This window comes from Piliocolobus tephrosceles, chromosome 9 (genome assembly GCF_002776525.5).
Source record: "Piliocolobus tephrosceles isolate RC106 chromosome 9, ASM277652v3, whole genome shotgun sequence".
NCBI lineage: Eukaryota > Metazoa > Chordata > Mammalia > Primates > Cercopithecidae > Piliocolobus > Piliocolobus tephrosceles.
This window is the reverse complement of record NC_045442.1, coordinates 84,461,416-84,482,857: the sequence shown is the minus strand read 5'-3', so window position 1 is coordinate 84,482,857 and position 21,442 is coordinate 84,461,416. Positions and strand designations below refer to the sequence as shown.

The 21,442-nt window shown below is 46.5% G+C and overlaps 1 protein-coding gene across 2 annotated transcripts in view; it reads left to right on the top strand.

Moving 5' to 3' along the window:
- Positions 1–19,051, top strand: part of FRMPD2 (FERM and PDZ domain containing 2) — a 127,839-nt gene extending 108,788 nt beyond the window's left edge. For both annotated transcript variants that reach the window (XM_023230174.2, XM_023230175.2), the window contains 6 exons: positions 697–782; positions 2,525–2,672; positions 4,432–4,646; positions 6,954–7,052; positions 11,947–12,290; positions 18,252–19,051. In XM_023230174.2, coding sequence (XP_023085942.2) covers positions 697–782; positions 2,525–2,672; positions 4,432–4,646; positions 6,954–7,052; positions 11,947–12,290; positions 18,252–18,300 — 941 coding nt within the window. In that variant the 3' untranslated portion in view covers positions 18,301–19,051. The remainder of the gene's footprint in view (positions 1–696; positions 783–2,524; positions 2,673–4,431; positions 4,647–6,953; positions 7,053–11,946; positions 12,291–18,251) is intronic.
- The last annotated feature ends 2,391 nt before the right edge of the window (positions 19,052–21,442 follow it).

Here is a 21,442-nt window from a genome sequence, read left to right as displayed (position 1 = left end):
TGCAGTGGCACACTGGGAAGCATAGGTGATAGAAAAATAGTAGAAGACTTAAAAGACTTGTGTTGCTCTTTGGCCTTCATGGGAAAACATACTGCTTCCCTTGGAGGACAAGTGGACCTCGGTAACCTCACTCGCACATCCGGGGAGGACACCTGAGCCTTCAGTCTGCCTTTGCTCATCTCCCACTGCTCTGATGGAAGGGGATGATTTTTATCAGTCTCCAAAACTGCCAGAATTGAGCCAAAGGAAGAACCTGGGATCTTACTTATCTCCATTTCCCCTGTAATTCTGGTGTCTCCAGCATCAACCATGCCTCCCTGACCTTTTTTGAAAAAAAAAAAAAAAAAAAATACATCCTGGAGATATAAATATCTAAACGACTTGAAAATACTTTCAAAAATGGTTTCACAGGAAAACAGGAGGAAGGATGAGGTTGAAAAGAGCTGGCTCAACCATTCTGTGAGCCAATAATAGAAAGGCTTTTATATCCCTGATCTGTGATGTGCCTGAGAAGAAGGGAGCGAGGCTGCTCAGAGAGGCAGGATTCCTGCTGACTCCGGGGGGACACCTGGCACCTCTGCTTCCTTTCCCATTTCTCCAGGCTGCATGGAGGGGTACCGGGCAGGGGCCCCCTGGAAGGAAACCTCCTGCAGCCTCAGGCACCAGGTCATGACATGACATCCGTCCCTTTCCCAGGTGATAGACTCCTGCAGGTGGATGGATTGAGTCTGTGCGGCCTCACCCACAAGCAGGCTGTGCAGTGCCTGAAGGGTCCTGGGCAGGTGAGTGAACTGTTGCTGACCAGCTTCCCCTCCTTCCAGAGCTTTCCTGGACAACATCAGAAGCTGACCTCACCTCTGGGTGGGAGGGAGGCAGGCAGGAAACAAGGCTTTTTCTTTGTTAGTTTTTCTTTTTTTTTTTTCTCTTCCATTTCTTCTACTCTCACTTTTCTATGGGGATGTGCAACCCAGGAGGTAGCAGACAGATGTTTCCAAGTAAAAAAATCTCACCCCCTGCAGATAGCCTTAGAAACTTACTGGTGGCTTGCCTGAATTCTGGAATTAGGCAGCAGAATGGAGAAGATGGAGTGAAGTGACTGCTGTAGCCTAGCTCTGGCTGCCCCGGCCCCACTGGCCCTGTGTCCATAGGCTCTTGGGCCTTCTTACTTCCCCACCTTTGCATAGGCTGACCCCACTCCATTCCCTGTTCATGCCATTCCCCATCACCCTGTGTTGTACCCACTGGGGCCTGGGTCAGAGTGTCCTGGGATTCTTTTACTCACAATGAGGTAGGAATTCAGGGTGCCAAGAGCAGAGCCATTCATCCTTTTTGTCCCCTTTATTCCCTGCCCCGCAGTGACCCGATGTTACCCCACTGTGCCAAGTCCTCTGCCGGAGGGTAGGAGCCTCTAACTGCCCCAGTGTCCTGAGCCACAGAGCTGGCATCACTCTCTCTTGGCAACTAAAAGTCGACAGAAATAGGAGGGATTCCTAGGGGCTCTTCCAGCAAGCTGTGGTGCAATGTTCTGGCCACTTTTTGCTTTCTTTCCTAAAGTGGTCCTCTGGTGTCTGGTGAAATTTGCTTATATTAGTGACTTTGGCTGACTTATCTTGAGAATGGAGCCATAATTGATTGATACCTTCTGATATTTAGACCTTTGCTAATGAGCATGAGTAGAGAGGGTACTTGGCTGGCCTCCTGGCTGCTTTGGCAGGTGCTGAGTGACAGGTGCAGCAGGAAGATGAAGGCAGGGCCACATGCCCTGAATGGGAGCCTGGCATTTCTGAGAAGCTTCCAGGTGATGTCTAGCTGCTGGTTCTTGAACCACACTTAGGGCAACAAGGGTATATGGTGTTGTGTGGAGAAAGGTGGGAAATTACTTTGGAAAGAAAGGGGAGGGCAGTTGGTGCAGACCTGGGGTGCCACAGGTTTGAGTCTTAGGTGATGGGAAGCATTGGAGACTCTAAGTCAAGAATGTTGCATGTTCAATTTGTTCAATGGCAGTCATGATGAGTGGACCAAGAGGGGTGCAGACAGGGTCCAGCGAGCCAAGGTAACCAGTTTGCCACGGCCCAGGGGGACACTGGCAGCGAGAGAGGGGGTGGAGGGGAGGGGGCACTGGGGAGTTGTTCCTGTTGGGGAATGTTCACAACTTAGAAACCAGATGAGGGAGAGCTGGACCACTCCAAATGTGGCCCTTGGCAGGCTAATGGTGGGGTGAGCCAATGCGAGGGGAGGAGTGTTTTAGAAAGAACGAGAAGGGGAAGTGAGGGTGAGTGAGGGGAGGAAGATGAGTGTGGCACTGCATATGTGAAGTGGAGGTACAAGTGTTGCTTCCAGGTGCACTTGTCTAATAAGCACTGAGAAATCTGGGTCTAGATTCCAACACATAGGCTAGTTGAGAGATTCAAATGAGGCTGCTCATAGGAAGCGTCCGAAAATTAAGAAACATTTGCAGAGTCAAGGGAGTGCCTCCTGGTTGCCACATGAAATGTAAACTGAGTTTGTTCACCCTTCCTTCTAGATTGCAAGACTAGTCTTAGAGAGAAGAGGCCCCAGGACTACACAGCAGTGTCCTTCTGCTAATGACAGCATGGGAGATGAACACACGGCTGTTTCCTTGGTAACAGCCTTGCCTGGCAGGCCTTCGAGCTGTGTCTCGGTGACAGATGGTGAGAGGAGAGAGAATTGAGTGTTACTATTGTCATGTTATTGTGTTCCACTTTTGAATTGTCAGGTCAAAAGGGAAAGGCACAAAGGCTTCCTCTGGGTTCTGAAAAGAAAGTGAGCCATGGTGATCATGCTGAGATCAGCTTTCTCATGTGATGGAAGCCCATCTCATGGAATAGGTTTCTGGAAACAAATGCATTTTCCCCAAATGATTTCTAGGCGTCTTTCTGCCCCCAGCCTTCCTCAGTCCTTTGATCAGCTGCCAGAACCTTAATGTTTGTGTGAATATTTAGGATGAAATTGACTGAAAGGGTCATACATTTTCAGATACATTTGGCTTCACAGTCCAGCCAAGTCATTTGTAATGAAGTTATTTGAGGAATGACTAGGCAGGTTGGGAGAGGAAGGTTCAGGAATCTGGCTTTGTTATTAGCATCATTTTAAAAAGCAAATGAACAATCAGTTTAGAGGGACAACACTGCATGTTTTCCAATGGGCTGCCCCTCTGCACTTTCCTTGTGATTTTGGTATTTGCCAAGAACATGTTAATTTCCTTAGTAAGAATTATTTGGACCTTAGCCATGTTTTAGTACCTTCATAGAGATTTTCTGGTTTTGCTGCAGAAGATGCAAGGCAGCCATAGGGTTGGGATGGGGTAAAGGGGAAATGCTTCTGTTTAAATCAAGTCTCCTCTGTCCTCATCCCTTTGCTCACTCCCTTGGGGCCTTTGAGAAACTGACTCCAAAGAGTGGAGGAGGCCTCATGGCGATGGTAGAACTGGTCGTGTGACACACCTTCACATAATTGCTTCACATACTTCCATTCTTGCCCTGGTGAAGTTTGCAAGTCTGTGCTCTGTGTCTCTGTGCATTGATGCCAGCGGAGTCACTGGCATCAGAGAGGCAGCCCAGAGGCTTTTTTGTTGGACAGACCATGTAGGTGGCCAGCTGTGCTCATCCTTGGTGCCCAGAGGCAACCGTTTTGTCTTATGGTCAGCCTACATGGGTAAACAAAATGGCAGCTAAAGCATTGTCCATAGAGTCGGCCATAATTTTCTCTATGGTCTAATTATACAAAATTTAGTTTCAAGTATACTACAAAATGACTAGAGTTCTAAAGGAGTAATAGGAATATATGTGATACAGGTTTTATTAAATGCCAAGAGCATGTTGTGTGTGTCTGGCAGCTATATCTTTATGTATAAACATAGTTGGGTTATCTATAATAGTGCTATTCAATATAGTAGCCACTTGCCACATGTGGCTATTGAGGACTTGAAATGTGACCAATCTAAGTGGATAAAATAGGTATTGGATTTTGAAAGCTTAGTTTGTAAGAAGAATAAAAAAATCTCATTAACAATTTTTTCATATTGATGACGTGTTGAAGTGGTAATATTTTAGATATATGGTATTAAATAAGATGTATGATCAGAGTGTATTTAACCTGTTTCCTTTTACTTTTTAAATTGTTTTATTTATTTTTTGTTTTACTTTTTATTTGCTTTTTCCTTTTCTTTTAATGTAACTATTTGAAAACTTCAAAATGACATTTGTGGTTTGTATTTATAGCTCACATTATATTTTATTGGACAGCACTAATCCATAACACACATAATGTACTCTGCCATAAAAATTAGCAAAAGAATTATTTTAACGTAAAAGAAATAATTCATCTACTTGACAGTTTACATTTTGACACTGATCAATTTCACTTGTAATCTACTGAAGAATTTGTTTTTATAAACATGCCACACTACAGGTCCTAAGTTTGAAGTCAAACTAAAAAAGAATGCCAATGGTTTGGGATTCAGTTTCGTGCAGATGGAGAAAGAGAGCTGCAGCCATCTCAAAAGTGATCTTGTGAGGATTAAGAGGCTCTTTCCGGGGCAGCCGGCTGAGGAGAATGGGGCCATCGAAGCTGGTGACATTATCCTGGCCGTGAATGGAAGGTCCACGGAAGGCCTCATCTTCCAGGTGCTGGAGGGCACGGGCAATGCAGCTCTGTGTGCAGGCTGGCCCCAGCTTTGCCTCTTGCTGGCTTGCCGCCATAGGGAAAACTCTGGGCTCTTGAAAATCACACCAGCAGCCTGGATTTTAATCACACAAAGAGAGTAATTAGTGGTACACTCTCACATTTAATTTAAAATCTCTGTTTTTAAATATCTGACCTTAACTCAACCTTGCTTCTCGCTGGGTTCATGAGAGAAGCTGAAGATAAAGCCCTGGCCTCTGTGCTGGCTGATGTCTCTTCACATATATCCTGGGAGTCGGGCGTGGGGCTGAAGGGACTAGATTGGGTCCCTTTCTGTTCTCCTTCTCATTTCTCAGCTACACTTATAGCTTTTCATACATTGTTGCACTGATTGTCCTGCCTATGATCAAAAATGCAATATAAGAAGAAGAAAGAGTAATGAAATATTGTATATATTAGACAGAGTCCTGGAAGAAAATGGAGTCATTTGAGGAACATTTAATTAAGGTGTGTGCAGGTTGTCAGGAAGCTCAAGGGAGCATGTTGTGGCCTAGGGCTAGGAAGAGTGGGCTAGGGCTACGGGAAGCAGTACAAGACCAAAGGGGATGGGAAAGAGCAGTTATCCCACCCCAGGAATGGAGAACTGGTGGAGGGACTCGCTGGCATGAGCTCTTGCCTTGGCTGAGGTTGTAGTCATCCCATGGCAACCTGAAGGGAGGAATCTGGAAGCAGTAATGACCTCCTCTCCCTGTCTCTGGTCTCCCGCCATGTTCCCCTAGCTGAGCCCAACAGGAAGCCTCATGCAGTCTTCATAGGTCAGCTCCAGAATCACAAAGCAAGATGGGCAAATGGGGCACAGTGGTTCAGGGCAGGGCGGCGGGGAGGTCTCTAGAACACCATACACTCGGGTGGGAGGGTGTGCCTTCATCTGTCCATCTCCTGATCCAAGAACCCTTCTCTGAGAACCACTGCTGGGCTGGTAACTCTATGAGAGACTGAAGACACAGAGGAGGACAGCTCATGCAGCCTCAGAGCTCATGGGCAGGAAACAGCGGTGATGGCAGGAGATACGTATCCTGGGAGATGAAAGCCTGTGCTGCAGTGCTCACACCAGTGAGCCAGGAAAGAAGTGCACCCCTTGGAAGTCCTGGGTGGCTGAGGCAGGGACGGGGGAGTGTCTTCTTGATCAGCAATTTTCAAGCAGGGATTATTTCCCTCTCAGGGGACATTTGATTAAGTCCAGAGACGTTTGTGGTTGTCACAGCTGATGAGTGTTTCTGGCATCTAGTGAGTAGAGACCAGAGATGCTGCTAAACACCCTACGATGCATAGGACAGGCATTCCCACAAGGAATTGTCCAGCCTGAGAGGTCAACAGTGCCAAGAGTTTGAGAAATCCTGGTCTAAATAGGAAATAGGAGCTATTGAGGCAACCTTGAGCCCTGGACATTGAGAGGGTGGCTTGGAGCAACAGGTTCAGCATGGCAAGGGCTTAGGACGTGGGTGCAGAGGGGAGTAGATGGGAGAGAGGGAACTGGGGTGACAGGCAGCAGCAGGTAGAAACGGGGTCTATGTGCTATGCCTTGGAGCTTACATTGAGGGAAAAGTGAGTCAGCTAGGGTGTGCAGTGGGGGAAGGACTCAGTTACATCTGCATTATGGAAAACTGCCCTTGAGCATTGTGGAGGGAGGCAGGTGGGTGACACTGGAGAAGGCAGCAAGCAGAGAGGAGGTCACTGCAATCCTACAGGCAAGAGGTTCCCAGAGCTCAAACCGAGCCCTGATAGGAAACTCAGAGCCAAGGATCAGGCTTTAGAGATTCAGGTGGTGGAGCCTGCACAATTGGTGGCCCAAGATCAGGGGAGGTCAGGAGGAAAGGGCAATTGAGATGAACAACCATTTGTTGGGGCCACTCTTTCTCTCTCTGAAGAAAAGGCATTGGTATTGGCAGATATTGCCATTCCCTTGAGCAATGTGGAGGGAGGCAGGTGGGTGACACTGGTGAAGGCAGGGACCAGAGAGGTGGTTACTGCAATATTACAGGTGAGAGGTTCCCAGAACCCAAGCTGCACAAAGGTGATGCACAGCCCAGCATCTTGCATCAACTTTGTGGAAGCTGCAAGACACTGACGTTGGTTCCTTGCACTTTGAAAAGTCAGGCCCACAGCAGTGTTCTCTGGAGTTTTCAGAAGTGAGAAGTAGACCAAGGTGCAGGAGGGAGGAGCCAGTGCCTGGGACACAGTGGGGAGAATATCGCTGCATCCCCAGCGATGCAGTCCCAGATCTAACAGTGAATCTTGGTTTCTCGCAGGAGGTGCTACATTTACTGAGAGGGGCCCCACAGGAAGTCACACTCCTCCTTTGCCGACCCCCTCCAGGTGCGCTGCCTGAGATGGAGCAGGAATGGCAGGTAGGCTGCAGTGTCTTCTACTCGCTCTGCCTGCCTCTGGTTGGGTCCCCCTTTTCCTGATTCTAGGGTCCTAGGAGGGTTGTAGGTAGGTTCAGTGCCACCTCCTTTCACAGGGCAGGAAAATAGCTGGTCCCCGAACCTCAGTAGGTCTCCTTCCTCTCCCTGATTCTGACTGTTCCGACATTTGGGTCTTCCTGTAGATGTTTACATGTTTAGACTTTGGTTGTGAAACTTTTAGGGCCAGGTTCTTTGGAAGCCCAGGCATCAGAGAGGGAATCCTGGGAGGAAGGAGAGAAGACACAGAAGCAGACCAAGGGAATTTCCAATAAGAATTTCCATTCTGAGAGATGATGTGGAAAATAGGATATATGATTACCCCTCTAATGCATGAAATAGGCACGTGCAGTCTAGTGCAAAGAAGAGAGCCATTGGAATCAGGAAAATCAGGAGTTTTACCTTGATGCCTATATTAGTCAGGTTCTCAGAGAAATAGAACAGATAGAATGAGTGTGTGTGAGTGTGTGTGTTTATGTGTGTTTATATATGAAGAGAGTGAGAGAAAGAGAAAGAGATTTATTATTGGAATTGGCTTGTGTGACTATGAGGGCTGGCCAGTCCAAATTCGACAGGGCAGGCCAGCAGGCTGGAGACCCAGGGAATAACTGATGGAGATAAAGCCCAAAGGTGGTCTGCAGGCAGAACTCCCTCCTCCTCAGGGAGGTCAGTCTTTCCTCTTAGGGCCTTCAGCTGACAGCATGAGGCCCACTACATTATGGAAGACAATCTGTTTTGCTCAAAGTTTACTGATTTAAATGTCAAATCACATCTAAAAAAAAATACCTTCACAGTGACATCTAGATGGCATGTGACCACATATCTGGGTACCATGGCCTAGCCAAGTTGACAGATAAAATTACCCATTGCCATGCCTTCTGTGGGGTCCCTAGGAAACAGATTTTGCAGCAGAGATGTGAGTGTGGGAGGTTTTATGGGCCTGCACTTGAGAATATCCCCTGTGAGGGTGACCGAAGTGGGGTGAGGCAGAAGGAGAGATCAATGTGCAGCTATAACCAGGGCCTCAGCTGACCCTGGAGGGAGCCCTGGAGCAGAGATGGCCCCTTGGAGCTGCCATGAATTGGGACAAGAGAACCTCTGCCTTTGCATTTGCATGTTGCCCTAAGCAGCACTAAGGTGTAGGCCACCCCAAGGGAGGGGAGATGAGGCAGTGGGATGTGAGTCTCAGTCCTGGAGAAGGGATCTGGGCAGGTACCTGGATCACCTGTACCTGCTGTGCTGCATGGGCCTTGGGCAGTTGCCTGTCCTCTCTAGACCTCATGGTTCCTCATCTCTAGGATGTGGATAAAAATGATCACTTATTGTGCCTGAGGGTGTCACCATCACTAGGACAACATAAAGGACTTGATGACCCAGATCTTGTTGATGCTTAGACTCCAAGAGGTCATTTGACATAGCCTCTAGGGAGAGAAGAGCTATGGGAAAGATATCCAAAAGTTGCTGGTTTGGAAAAGAAGGTAGATGACAGTAATTGTGTTAAGAAACTGAACCAGGTGAGAGAGGGCCAAATTTCACACACACCAATTCAGGCCAAGGTGCTGGGACTCTGTTTTTGTTGAAATATCTAGGAAATCCCAGGGACAAAAGCAGTCTTTCCATCCTGGAAAATAGCTCCTCCCAGGAGAGCCCATAAAGCTCTAGCAGGAAGGGTCCAGGTGAGGTGTGGGGGTGAGCTTTCCCTCCTCATACCCAAAGGCCAAGTGGGAGAAGGATTGTGATTTGCTTGGGTGGCTCCAGTGGTCAGATTGCAGAGCAAGGGTAAGCGGCTCTGGGGAGTGAGCATTTAGTCCAAAAAGTAAACCACCTCTGAGAAGGAGGCAACCATGCCCACATTTGGGGTAAGGGCATTCTAGGCAGAAGGAACAGCATGAACAAAGGCTCTGAGATGGGAACCCACCTGGATGTTTGAGGGACAAAAATACAACAAGTGTGCTTGGGCCGTCGTTAATGAAGCAGAAGTGGAGGAAGTTGTGGGGGCGGCAGGGACCGACCCTGGAGGGCCTTGGGGATCAGAGGAACATGATGCCACCATCCTGCATGCAGTGGGAAGCCACTGGGCTGGCATGGAGGGTTAAGCAGGAAATGTCCTCCTCCGTTCTTCAGAGGAGCCACTCGGATTCCTCGTGCTCAGGGACTGCAGGAGGTCAAGCAGGTCAAACATGATGTGGCTTGGACTCAGACCAGCTGAAGAGTTAAGCAGCAGCCAGATTTGGGATACATCTGGTAGGTGGAGTCAGGAGACCACTTTGTGATTAGAAATGGGTATGAGGAAAGAGAGCAATCAAGCTTTGGCATGAGGAAGCCAATGCAGGGTGAAGGAGGGGTCAGAAGGTAAAAAGCCCAATTTTCCTGATTCCAACACCTCTCTTTGCACTAGCTCACACATGCCTATTTCATGCTTTAGGAGGGTAATCATAGATCCTATTTTCCTCTTCATCTCTCTTGGTACCAATTACCAAGAGAGGGACTGCTTACAGGGGCTGGGGAAGGCCATCTGGGGTGCATGGAGCAGAAACAATAGTTCTGATATCATGTAAAACTGAGATGTTTATAGGCTATCCAGTAAAGATGTCTATTAGGCAGTTGTGGAGAATAGGCATGAGATCAGGGCTGGGAAAAGTGAATTTGGGAGTTGTCAGCATGTAGAGGCCATGTAAAGCCATGAAATGGTTGAGATCACCTTGGGAAAGAGTGCAGATAAGTTCAAGGAGAGGACTCAGAAGTCAGCACAGAGCATGCCAACATTGAGAGGCCTGGTACAGAGATGGAACAGCATATGAGATTAAGATGGGGCCTGGGAATTGGTGGAAAAACAAAGCAAGGGTGAAACTAATGGTCAACTCTAGGTAAGTGGAGCAAATGAGCAAGGAAGCTCTCAGGCAGGAAAGAGGGACGCACTTTGTTGAAAGTTGCTGAGAGAGAGAGAGAGGACAGAGATTTGTTCTTCAGCTTTAGAAAGATAGAGGTCACTGGGGACCCTGATGTGGGCTCCTTCCATTGGGTGGTAAGGACAGAAGGCTGGTGCTAGTGGGTGCAAGAAGGAAGGAGGGAGGCATGGCAATTGTGAGAAGAGACACTCATGTAAGAGGCTGCCATGAAATAGAGCACAGAAATGGGTGGCGAGAGGTGGAAGGTGAAGTTGGGGTAGGGGCACAGGCTGCTCAGTGGAATTTGCTGTGGGAAGATGAAGAGTTCTCATCTGAACGTGTCCGTTCTCACTGTGAGGTCACAGGCAAGATCAGGGTGGAGTTGTTGGAAACTTGAAGAGAGACAAGATGAGAAATAATTTAGAGAGCAGAGGTAGAAAACTGAATTGATTAAGGACACAGAGAAAGATTATCTGGAAGTCTTGACTGCCCATTTGACATCTGCAGTCACATACTTGAAGCTAATCTAGTCAGAGGCTCAGAAGCAGGGGTGAGGTTCACAGAGTTTGAGTAGGAATTAAAATGGAAACCCAGAATCTGCAGGTGACATGTGGGAGGAAGAGAGGGGCAAGGAGGTGGGCACTCAGGGTCTTCCTTGTCTGTAAGTGAGCATCTAGGGGCAGAGTCATGTAATCTAAGCAGAATAAGAGGCACACCGAGGACATGTGTGGCAGGGAAGGGGAGTGGGGGTTATGATGAAAAGCAGCAGCTCCACAGACTGGAAGTCTTGGAGTGGGGAAGGATTGCTGGAGAGCGTGTCCAGGGACAATGAGCTAGGAGAGGATAGGTTAAAAAACAGATTTTGGAGGCCTCTCCAAATAGTATGAAATGTGATCAAATATGCTCTTTCTTAAAATTTTGATTTTTGGTGTATCCTTTATAATGTCCAGTCTATCAGAGGAGTAGTAAATGTTTATGATTTATAATTAAATAAATGTGCTCATTTGGAGGTGTATCCCTCTCATTGCTAGGAATGTACAATCGGAAAGGTGGGGAGACCACTCATTGGGGTGGTTCTTCTTTTGCAGGTGAGGGCGGGGTGGGAACCCAGCCATGGGCTTTATTACATCAGGGATGGAGATCCTGGGGTGGAAGTGCTAGAAGATAATTTTCTGGAAAAGGCAAAATCATGATTCCTACAAATATAAAAATGAACACATATTAAAGATTTTATTTAACTCATTCAATGAGGGGAACAGGCAGATGTTAAAACTGGCTCAAAAAAAGATTTCAAAGGACCTGTTTATTTATAGAGTTGTAAAATAGCTCAAAGACAGTGGAGACAGCCAGAATCAGAGAACCCAGCAGGTTCTGCTCTAGATAAAAACAGTTTTCTACTGAAACACAGATTGTTTTTCTGTAGAAGGTCGAGCAGTGGCAGCAAGACATAGCACGTCACCAAAACCGAACCTAAAAGGCTGACAGGGAGGTGAACAGTTGAGATGAAGCAAGTCATGTCTGGAAAAGTGAGGAGACCCAGGAAAGAACATCATCTTGATGGGGCGGGAGACAGGGAGACAAGCCCTGCGATGACAGATGAAGATGAACTTAAAAAGAAAACATTTCTTATCGGAAAGTGGAATAGAGTCATTGTTTAGCATATTTACCTTCCATTTTTATCTTTGTCTAAATTTTGCAAATATTTTTTATTTAAAAATAAGGCTCACATTTAAGGAAAGCTTCCAAAGCCCCCTAAGCTAAGGTGCCTGAGTGTGTTGCCCAGGGTCCAGCCGGGAGCATGTGGAGGAGCTGGGATACTATGGTGATAGGCCGACCTCAAAGCCCATCTTGTAACCGCTCTGATCTACAACCACATGGGGAGAAAAGCTTTTTATTTTTAAAAAAACAATTTGCACCCTGGAGCCAGTAATCAGTAGCATTTCTTTTAATAGACACCTGAACTCTCAGCTGACAAAGAATTCACCAGGGCAACATGTACTGACTCATGTACCAGCCCCATCCTGGATCAAGAGGACAGCTGGAGGGACAGTGCCTCCCCAGAAGCAGGGGAAGGCCTGGGTCTCAGGCCAGAGTCTTCCCAAAAGGCCATCAGAGCAGCACAATGGGGCCAAAATAGAGAGAGACCTTGGGCCAGTTCCTTGACACATTCTCCTGAGTCCCACCCTCATTTGTGCAAACTTCACCAAGAAAGGGATGCATCAACATTGGAGACCTCTTTGGAAAAGGATGTGAGGCAAAACTGCTATTCAGTTTCTGATATCATGAGACTTGGAAGGTAAGAATTGCCACATTTGCAGTCATTTTGTAAACTGTGTGCATCTCATTGCTAGGAAATTATAATCAAGCCATCAATAACTATGCTTGGATGCTTTTTGTACCCAGCACTGTTCCGGGCATTTAGGAGAGAGGTTGCAACAAGAGAAGCATAAGGTCTGGTGCTGCTGTGACCACCTGTGAGCTTTTGGGAAAGCAAACCCTACCCAGACCACAATTGTCCCCAATATGTCTTGGAAACTATAGACGGCAGGCCTCAGGTTTTCTCCTGGCACACAAACCTTTCTCTTGTATCCTCCATGGCCTCTTAAAGCTTTGTATTAAGAAGGAAGTTCTTACATGCATCCTCGTTTCTATTGCTAATATAATGCTTTATTATCAACATCAGTTTTTTAAAAAAGATGGGGTCTCACTATGTTGCCCAAGCTGAATTCAAAATCCTGGGCTCACGTGATCCTCCCACCTCAGCTGGTCAAGTAGCTGGGTCTACAGGCACTGGCCATCATGCCTGGCTATACCAGCTTTTGTTTTCTAAACATGTCTATATCTTCAAGACCACCCTGCAGCATTCATTTTCACAGTCATTTTTAACTTAGTCTGCATTTTTGTGCCCATCTATCTATACGTATTTCTGGTTCTCGGTCCTATGCTAAAGGAACACATAGTCTTTGATTCAGTTTGACAAGTACTTATTATACAAGGGGCTTGGAAACCTGTTGGGAGAAGACAGAAGGCTGCACATGTAGGGTAAGACCTGCTTCTAGGCATTTGCCAGCCAGAGGCTTGGGCACAAAGCAGGCAAATAACAAGGGGCAATCATTTGTGTCTGACACTCTATAAACCCACTGAGATGAAATGGCTCTCATTTGGTGGTCATCCTAGAAGACTGTTAAAGGTAGATCCATAGGGAATGATAGTCCCTGTGAAGTGTAAAGCGGTGGTTGGACCTGGTGAGAGCTGTAAAAAACAGGAGCCAGGCATGCATTCCCTAAAAGTACCCTGCTATAATTTTTTGAAGAACACTATGTCAGCCAAACAGAAGCTAACTGGTTTGCAAAGTAGAACAGGGTGGGCAAGCACACTCATCAATGACGTTCACTTTCATTGTCTGATAATGTATAACACAAGTGTATTTATAGTTCTTTACAATTGCAGTCTAGGCAGTAATTGACATACTTGATAAAATAATAAAGAAAATAACCTACAGTGACTTGTCCAGGGACAATCATTACCATGATCTTAAAGGACATATAAAAGGAACCGTACTTTCCTATAGGCAGGAGGCACTTGTTTGGATATTGAAGGGTTTTACTGCCAGATAGTTTGGGATAATGAAAAAAGACCCTGGGAGCTGAATTATAAAGTGACCCTGGGTACAGGTACAAGCTTGGAATTGGACTTGCCAGGTGCCTTTAATTTAATATAGTCAATAGTTATTTAAAATGGTATTTTAAACTATTAGTATAGGCAGTCACTGTGTCATTCATTAAATCACAGAAAATCAGCCTGTTCAATATAAAAATGATCTAGTTTAGCCTCAGACTCCATGCTAGAATCTGCTCCATAACATTCCTGAAGAAGGGGTCCTAGCTTTTGCTTGAATATCTGCAGGGATGCGGAACTTGCTACCTCTTGAGTGACCCATTTTATCATTATCTAGTTATTGATCAGAAGGTTCTTCCTTATATTAAGGTGAAATCTTTATGCTGTTATGCTGTTCCTATGGGACCAGCATTTAAAGTTACACATTTTGCATACAGCATGGTTTATAAATTCAAGCCTCCTAACTTCATCCGAAGCTTAACCAAAGAAAAAGTGATTTGCTCCCACATAGAGGGAGCAAATACATCTTTATGTCTCTTTATGTCTTCTACTTCCAAGTCCGGATACCTATTTCTGCCTATCTTTTAGCATTTGCTTTTTTTTTTTTTTTTTTTTTTCGCATCAAACATCACATTATTCTGTACTTCTGAACCAAATTAAATTTGGCTTAGTGGCCCTATTTGCAAGGGTATACCAGATGTCCAAAATCTGTCATTCTTGGAGGGACTGCTCCTTCTAGAGCCACATGAGAGTCCCAAGGGCTTGTCCAGAGCATCCCAGGGGAGTCTCCGATCTTCAGTCTGTCATGAACGCCCATCGCCCATCATACTCACTGCCAGGCCAACATGGTCTATGTACCCATGGATGAACTGTGGGCAGTCAGCCTTTCTCTTCTCCATATCCTGGCTCTCTCAATGGCCAACCGCTCCCCCTTTTTCTCTAGCCTCCCTGTGGTGGTTCTGTTGATGAATGCTTTCTGCCTCCTCACATTTCCTGACTTGATTTTTACTTTGTTTTCCCTCCCTCACTTAGGAACCTTTCCTCCCCTCTGAAAGAACTCAAACCAAGTTCCCCTCTCCTCCAACAGGACGTCAGTTTGCATTTAATGCACACATAGTTAGTGGCTACCCCCTACAGGAAGAAAAGAGGGGCGCATGCCCCGCAACCCCTGGACACAGTTCCCCTAGTTCCTGGTTAGGGTCTGAATAAGAATTCCGAAGTGGGATTGTGACTCTCTGCAGAAGCCTTAGAAGTGTTTGCAGCTCAGTTCTGAGGTGACTGTCGCAGGCCACTGCCTCTTAAGTGTCTGGCATCTGTGAGTCAAACTCTTTAACAAAAAGAGCATGGATTTCTGGATCCTATTACATGGTTTCAGCATTGCCACTTACTAGTATGCCTGGAGAGTTGCCTTCTCTGAGCTGGAGGCTTCCCAAATGTAAATGGGGACCATGACAGTTCCACAGGGTACTGTGCAGGTCAAAAGAAATAGCACGTGCAGGGTGCTGTCACACTGCCTGGCATGCAGTAAAAGAACTCAATGCAAGTCTGTTTTCCTTCCCTTTCCTGAGCTATTTCCAGCTAAAGAACAGGTCCCTTCAATTGAAATTCCCAGCAAATTGCCGGAACTTACCATCTGCCAGGTGGCAACTTCCTACAACCAGATGGCTGCCAGTACCACAGCAAACCCAAAGTGTTCATGGACAAGATTCGATTTCACTTTTCTTTCTCTGTTCTCTTCTTTTCTCACACTCTATATCTAGAGGTTTTACTGTCTAGTAGTAGATCTTTATAAAAATATCTTATAATAAAGCACTATAGTACATTTTTATGGAGGAGAGTTGGATTACGTGCCTATCAGAGGGAAAGCTTGGCTGGAGTCACATTTTTTATAAGGTTAGTTCCTAAAGGTAGGCATAAGGCAACAATCACATCAAGTCTCATTACCCTTGAAACATCACTTTGGAAGGAGTGATGTTGTTTGCCCCTTGGTGTGGGAGCAAATCACTGTTTGTTTGGTCAAGCTTCAGACGAAGTTAGGAGGCTTGCATTTATGGGCTATGCTGTATGCAAAATGTTTGTCTTTAAATGCTGGCCCCATAGAAACAGAGACAGACTGAGAGGATGGAAGATTTAGTTCTCCCACTCATGTGCACTTCAGGGCTTACACTCATTGGTTGGACAGTTGGTCTTTGCAGAATATTTAAGGTTCTTTTTCTCTTTCTTTTTTTGCCTAGCACATATCACTGAACTCGTGTAAGTAAAATGCACGTAAGTTCACCAAGCATCACTTTGTGAAAGTGATGGTATAAATCTTGATGGTCATTTATTTAAGAAAGCAAAATGAAGCAGGAGTCCTTGAAATGAACCTAAAGTTATGACATACCTTCTGGGGAAGGGCACTGCCTGGAATAGCAAAAGATAATTAGGAGGCCAGAGATCTCACTCAACTGCAGCTGCTAGGCCAGGTGTGATGTCAGAGTAGTTACGGAGGGATGCAGTTGCCAGGGGAGGGAGCTGTCATGCCTGCTCCTGGGTTGGAGTGTGGCTGAGGGGAGTGAGTGAGGTGGCAGAGCCTGGGATGGAGCCTGGGTGCTGCTGCTACCAGGGTTCTCTTTATACCTTACAGGCTCCCAGGGGTACCTGCCCCCTGCATTCCTATTCCTATCCACACAATTCTGACAAATCCCAACTATTATACTTCAGCTCCGATTTATCATCTGAGCTTCAAATCTGGCAGTCCATTGAACTTGTCTACCTTGATATCTTAGAGATACTGTAAATCCCGCCTGCCAAAACTAAATGCAGTTGTCAGGAGCAGAGACCTGGGGCTCCCAGCTGTGTCATCAGGGCTAACAGGGACATCAGTATGGGGCCTGACGATGGAGAACTGGAGACATGAAGAGACACAAAACCCAAACTTCGTTGTGAGTTTAAGCATAAGTAAATAGGACAATTATAATACCTTCATATTTCAAGCCTGAAATGCCCAATCTGCTTCTGTGACTTTCCCCCTGAAAGGTAGAGATGATTTTGGTGGCCCAAGTCTTTAAAGGATTGCTGTCCAGAAAAGTTGGGCACAGTGTCTTTTCTCAGTAAATATCCTGTAGCAAACAGAGCCTTCAGAATGGTTTCACTGACCTCAGAGCTGAACTAGGATTCCTCTTAAAAATACCCACTGAAGAGTTTCAGGACTTGGTGGGGACCCTGCTTCTGGGGTCCTGCTGGTTTGTGTGGGAGAGATGGCTGGCCCGGGAGCCCATGTGAAATCTCCAGATTCTCCTCTGGTTATCATCTGTCTATAAAAGTCTCCTTCTGTTGGACAGGTTGGTGGGCAGAGAATGAGGGCAAGAAGAACTTGAGGTCATTACACAAACCCAGGGGGTGAGAAGAGAGCTCCGTGTACCCTGACAGCATCAGGGTCTTGCTGAAAGTCCTGCTACATTAGCCATGAGCTGGCTGACCTTGAACCCTGGGTGTAGGATTCCACCTCTTTACCCATCATGTCCACATGGCAAAACATGAGGCTTGCTGTGAAAGAATGTCTTTATCTTAATGAAATTCTCCAAGTTTCCAAGTCTTGCCCTTTCTGTGAAAGAGGCATACAGGCTTCTGGTGTCTCTTTATTCCCAGTCACCCTTTCCCTATGCCTACAGTTGAGCCCCAGATCAAATCTCCAAGGGCAGCCTGATGGCATGGGCAAAAGGGTAGAAGGAAAGGCAGTCGTTGTCCCTACTTGTGGTGGGATAATGGCCAAGATTTCACCCTTGGGACCCCAAGTTCCCCTGGACAAGCGGGAAGCAAATCACTTTTTCTTTGGTTGAACCTCAGATGAAGCCTTGCCTCTTGCCTCTTAGGCTGATGGCTTCCCTAGGTCTCTGTCCAGGCAGAGCCAGTAGCTGGAACTCCGAATCGAAACCAGAGGGCAAAGATCTTATTAGAAGGGGTGGAGGGAGTCTACTGGTGGGAGGTGAGGCGTGGACATAGGCAGCTGCAGTGGCCAATGGAAACATATTGCTGCCATCTCTCACTCCTCAACAAGGCTTAGTGTGCTCAGAATGGAGGGAAGTGGGTGCTGCTTGAGGGGTTGGGGGCAGTGGTGAGTCTTGGCCTGGGCAATAGGCTAGATTTCCCATTCTTTGATAAAACTTCTTGAATGTTTCTTTCCTATTTTTATAAGAAAACAGTTTCTACATGATTTGGCCAAGTTTAAAGCCAATTTTCCCTGCAAATGCTCAAGAATTAAGAATGTCTTTTGACAGTGAGTGTTCCTCTTCAGTCCTTGTAGAATAATTTCTTTTTTATACACTTGAGGGTGCATATATTTACATGAAATTCACTATTTCACATACCCTGTAGCTCTCATGAGCGGAAATAATGTCTCTTTCACAGTGAAGCTCAGTTTGGGACAGACGCTTCCAGCTCTACTGGGGAGGAGGATGGACTCTCTGGGTGTCTGGGTGTTTGTAGCTATTGGGGTGCACCAGAGCCAATTTTAAGAGAAAGAGGCAATGCAGGAAAGGAGAAGGAGAGCAGCAGCACATAACAAAGCCAACCCATTGATTTGGGTATGGGGAAGGAGGCTGAGAAATGAGGATCCATGTACTTGGTAAAAAGCTAAATCTTTGTGCTTTTCTCTTAGATATTCCTTCTCATCTTCTCTAACCAGACCTTCGACAGATATTTTCTGAGCACCTTCTCTGCATGTCTGCAGTGCTGTGTAAAATGCCCTACCTTTGCATGGACTGTTCTTTCTAATCAAGAGGCGTGTGTGGTGAACTTGGGGCAGCCCCTGGAAGCCTTGTTATTTGACCGTTACGTCTGCAGTTGCATCACCAGATAATGAGCTTCATCACTCACTCGTCTGCCTCCTGTGTCCTTCCACGGGGAGTAAATATCACTCTAGCTGGCCGCCTCTCTAAATAGGCACATTTTCAGTACTCAGAAAAGGACCTGATCTTTGCACAAAGTACTTTGACGGTTGCCTGCTTGAGTCACTCCCAACCCCTTCCTGAGGCCCTTCCTTTGTAATTCTTCTGTTGAAATAGTTATCATATTCACAGTAGTAATCTCACATTTACTAAAAGCTTACCCCATATCAGGAACCCAGAGTGAGGGGGCTGTATCAGAATTATGTAATTTACATGTCCCAATAATCCTAGACGCTTCTTGACCATTTAGTTTTGTCAAATGAGAAAACTGAGGTTCCAATGAAGTCAATAAACTTGTCCAAGGTCTGACTGACTCTGCTTGCCATGTGAAGAGTCAGTCTTAGAATTGGGTCATTGCCCTGCTTGCAATGCTGTGCTCTCTGGCAAGCCCCTCTGGTCTCCTGAGCTCAGTAAGGTGCTGCAGCTGCCTCTATCATAGCACTTCCTACATGGACTGAAACATTTCTTTACTGCTCCAACTTCTCATTAAATTGGGGGCTCCTCAAAGCCAGGGGGCAGTGCCTTATTCATTTCTTGCTTCCTGGTGCCCAGAGCACACTCTGGCATGAGCTGTTTGAACAATGGCTGAGTCTCACCGGCCTGCGTCATGGAGAGTATTCTAAAAGGCAAGGGGAAGGTGGAGCAAATAATTTGTTTTATTAAGGCTGGAAGACACATGGGCTTCTGTTTTCTAGTCCTGAATTGGACGGGGAGGATGGGGAAGGTGACATATACCATCCATGTGGAGCCCCTTCTCCCACCTTGGAGGATGAAGAGTATCTTACCATCAACTCTACATGCCAAGGCCAGCTACCCTGTGAAGAATGTTTGGAGGCAGATTCTGGGACCATTCTTTTGCCACAGTTCTGCTCTTGGGGCACTGTCCCAGAGTCTTTGCCTCCAGAAGAGTCCCCAGAGAGTGGGAGTGAATGGGAAGACCTGGAGGAGCCTGTGGACCTGGAGTACGGTGCCTTCAGGTGGGTATCACTCTGACTGGGTGGGCTGGAGCTGAGCTCTGACAGCAGCAGGGCTCAGTGCTATCAAGCCACTTAAGCTGGGGGCGGAGAATGGTCTGCGGGCATTGCCCAGTTTCCCCTGCATCTTCTCTGGGGGTCATGCGTCATTGTGATGGTCATTTTCACAGAGCACTTACCATGGCCCTTGCACCATGAAAACTACCTACAACATGGGGACTGTCATCACCCCCATTTCACACGACACACTTGGGGCTTTCCCAAGGTTATCCAGTGAGTAAGTGACAGAACCAGAATTTAAGCCTGATCGGTTCCCCACTCCACGCCTCACCTGTTGAGTGCCCATCTGTTCTGACTCCTGTGCACAGGAGGGTGCATCTCTTTCCTCAAGTCTCTTTCTTTTGGGGGTCTGAATGTCTAGTGCTGATTCCTGTTTTTCCTGCTCCTACCTGCCCCTCTGCTGAATATACTGCAGAGAAGAGTCTTGGTGTCTTGTCATAGGGCCCATCTTGTTGGATTGCTGTGGCTGAGTATAGACCAGCATCAGGAAAGTCTCACTGTTAATGCAAGGAGCCACCGGAAGCTGACCTGGTCACCAGGCAGGGTCAGAACATATTGATGAGGACACAGGAAGAGTAAGGACAACAGAAACTGTCACACTGGGAGGAAGGGAGGTTAAATTCTGGCCAGGTCTGTAACCACCCAACATTCTGTTAAAGTACTTACAGTACATATTTAAAAATGCTGAATGTTCCAAAAACTTTCACATAAACAGAGTTTCAAGGTCCATTGAAACTTACCGAGACATCAGTTTGAGAAGTTTCAGGTATAATTGAAACACACTCCTCCACTCTCCTCCCACTGTGTCCCAGATCCATTTTTCTGGCTGTACATAAGGAAGCTCAGCCACCACAGATGATTGAGCTGGAGCCTCAGAGGACAGTGGTGGGTCAGCTGATAAAGAGAGTGGATATTTGAAATTAAAATATAGCAAAAGGGCTAGTTCTTATCTGAAATAGGAAGCAACAAATTAATAAAGTGGAAGATTCAGAGGCTTTGAAACCGTTCATGTTCATTTATGGGGAAGTAGAACACTTTATAACATTGGGAGTGTACATCATGGATTAACAGAAGTGTGGGCAAGCAGGAAGCAGCTTATATGCAGGGGCAGTCTTCTTGGAGCTGACTCCACAGAGCTGGGAAGCTGAAAGAAGAAGGCTGAACAATTGGTGGGGACCACAAGGGCCAGTCCACTGACATGTGCAGTGCCTCTGAGCCAGCCAGGAAGAGAAAGGCAGAAGGTGTGGCGTTGTGGTTGTGGGTGCTCAGATTTGAAGCCTGGCTCTGCCACTCACTAGCTAGGAGACCTGCAGCACATGACTTTTAAACTGTTCAGTATGCATCTGACTGCCAGATGGAGATAACCAAACCCACCTCATGCGGTTATGATGCCAAGTGGGTAGTGGTAAGTGCTTAAAAAACATTAGCTATTTTTATCTTCAATCACAAAGGGGGGAATTACTCCAGTGAGAGGATACAAGCTTTTTAATGCATTCAATCCTGTTGGATTTTTCCATGTAGTCAAAGGAACTAGACAGTTGGCCTTGTGCCCTAACATGTGATATGGGTCTGGGTGGGGAGAAACACTCACCTATGACAATGACAAGGGTGCCAGGCTCTACCAAGTCCTCATCTATGTATGGACTGTGGCGTGGGATGTGCTCAGCGTGAGTCCTGTTAGAATCACTGATCCCGCACAAAAAGGAGAACAGGTCTCACCTTCCCCTGTAGACAGAGGATGGGTGTGCCAACATGAGTGCTCAAGGCGTGAGTTCTTAGTTTGGCTCCATGCAGCAGCCCACAGGTGTGCTTCATGGCATCTATGGGCTACTGCACCTAGAATGTTGACTCGTGTGCTTCTTTTGGGA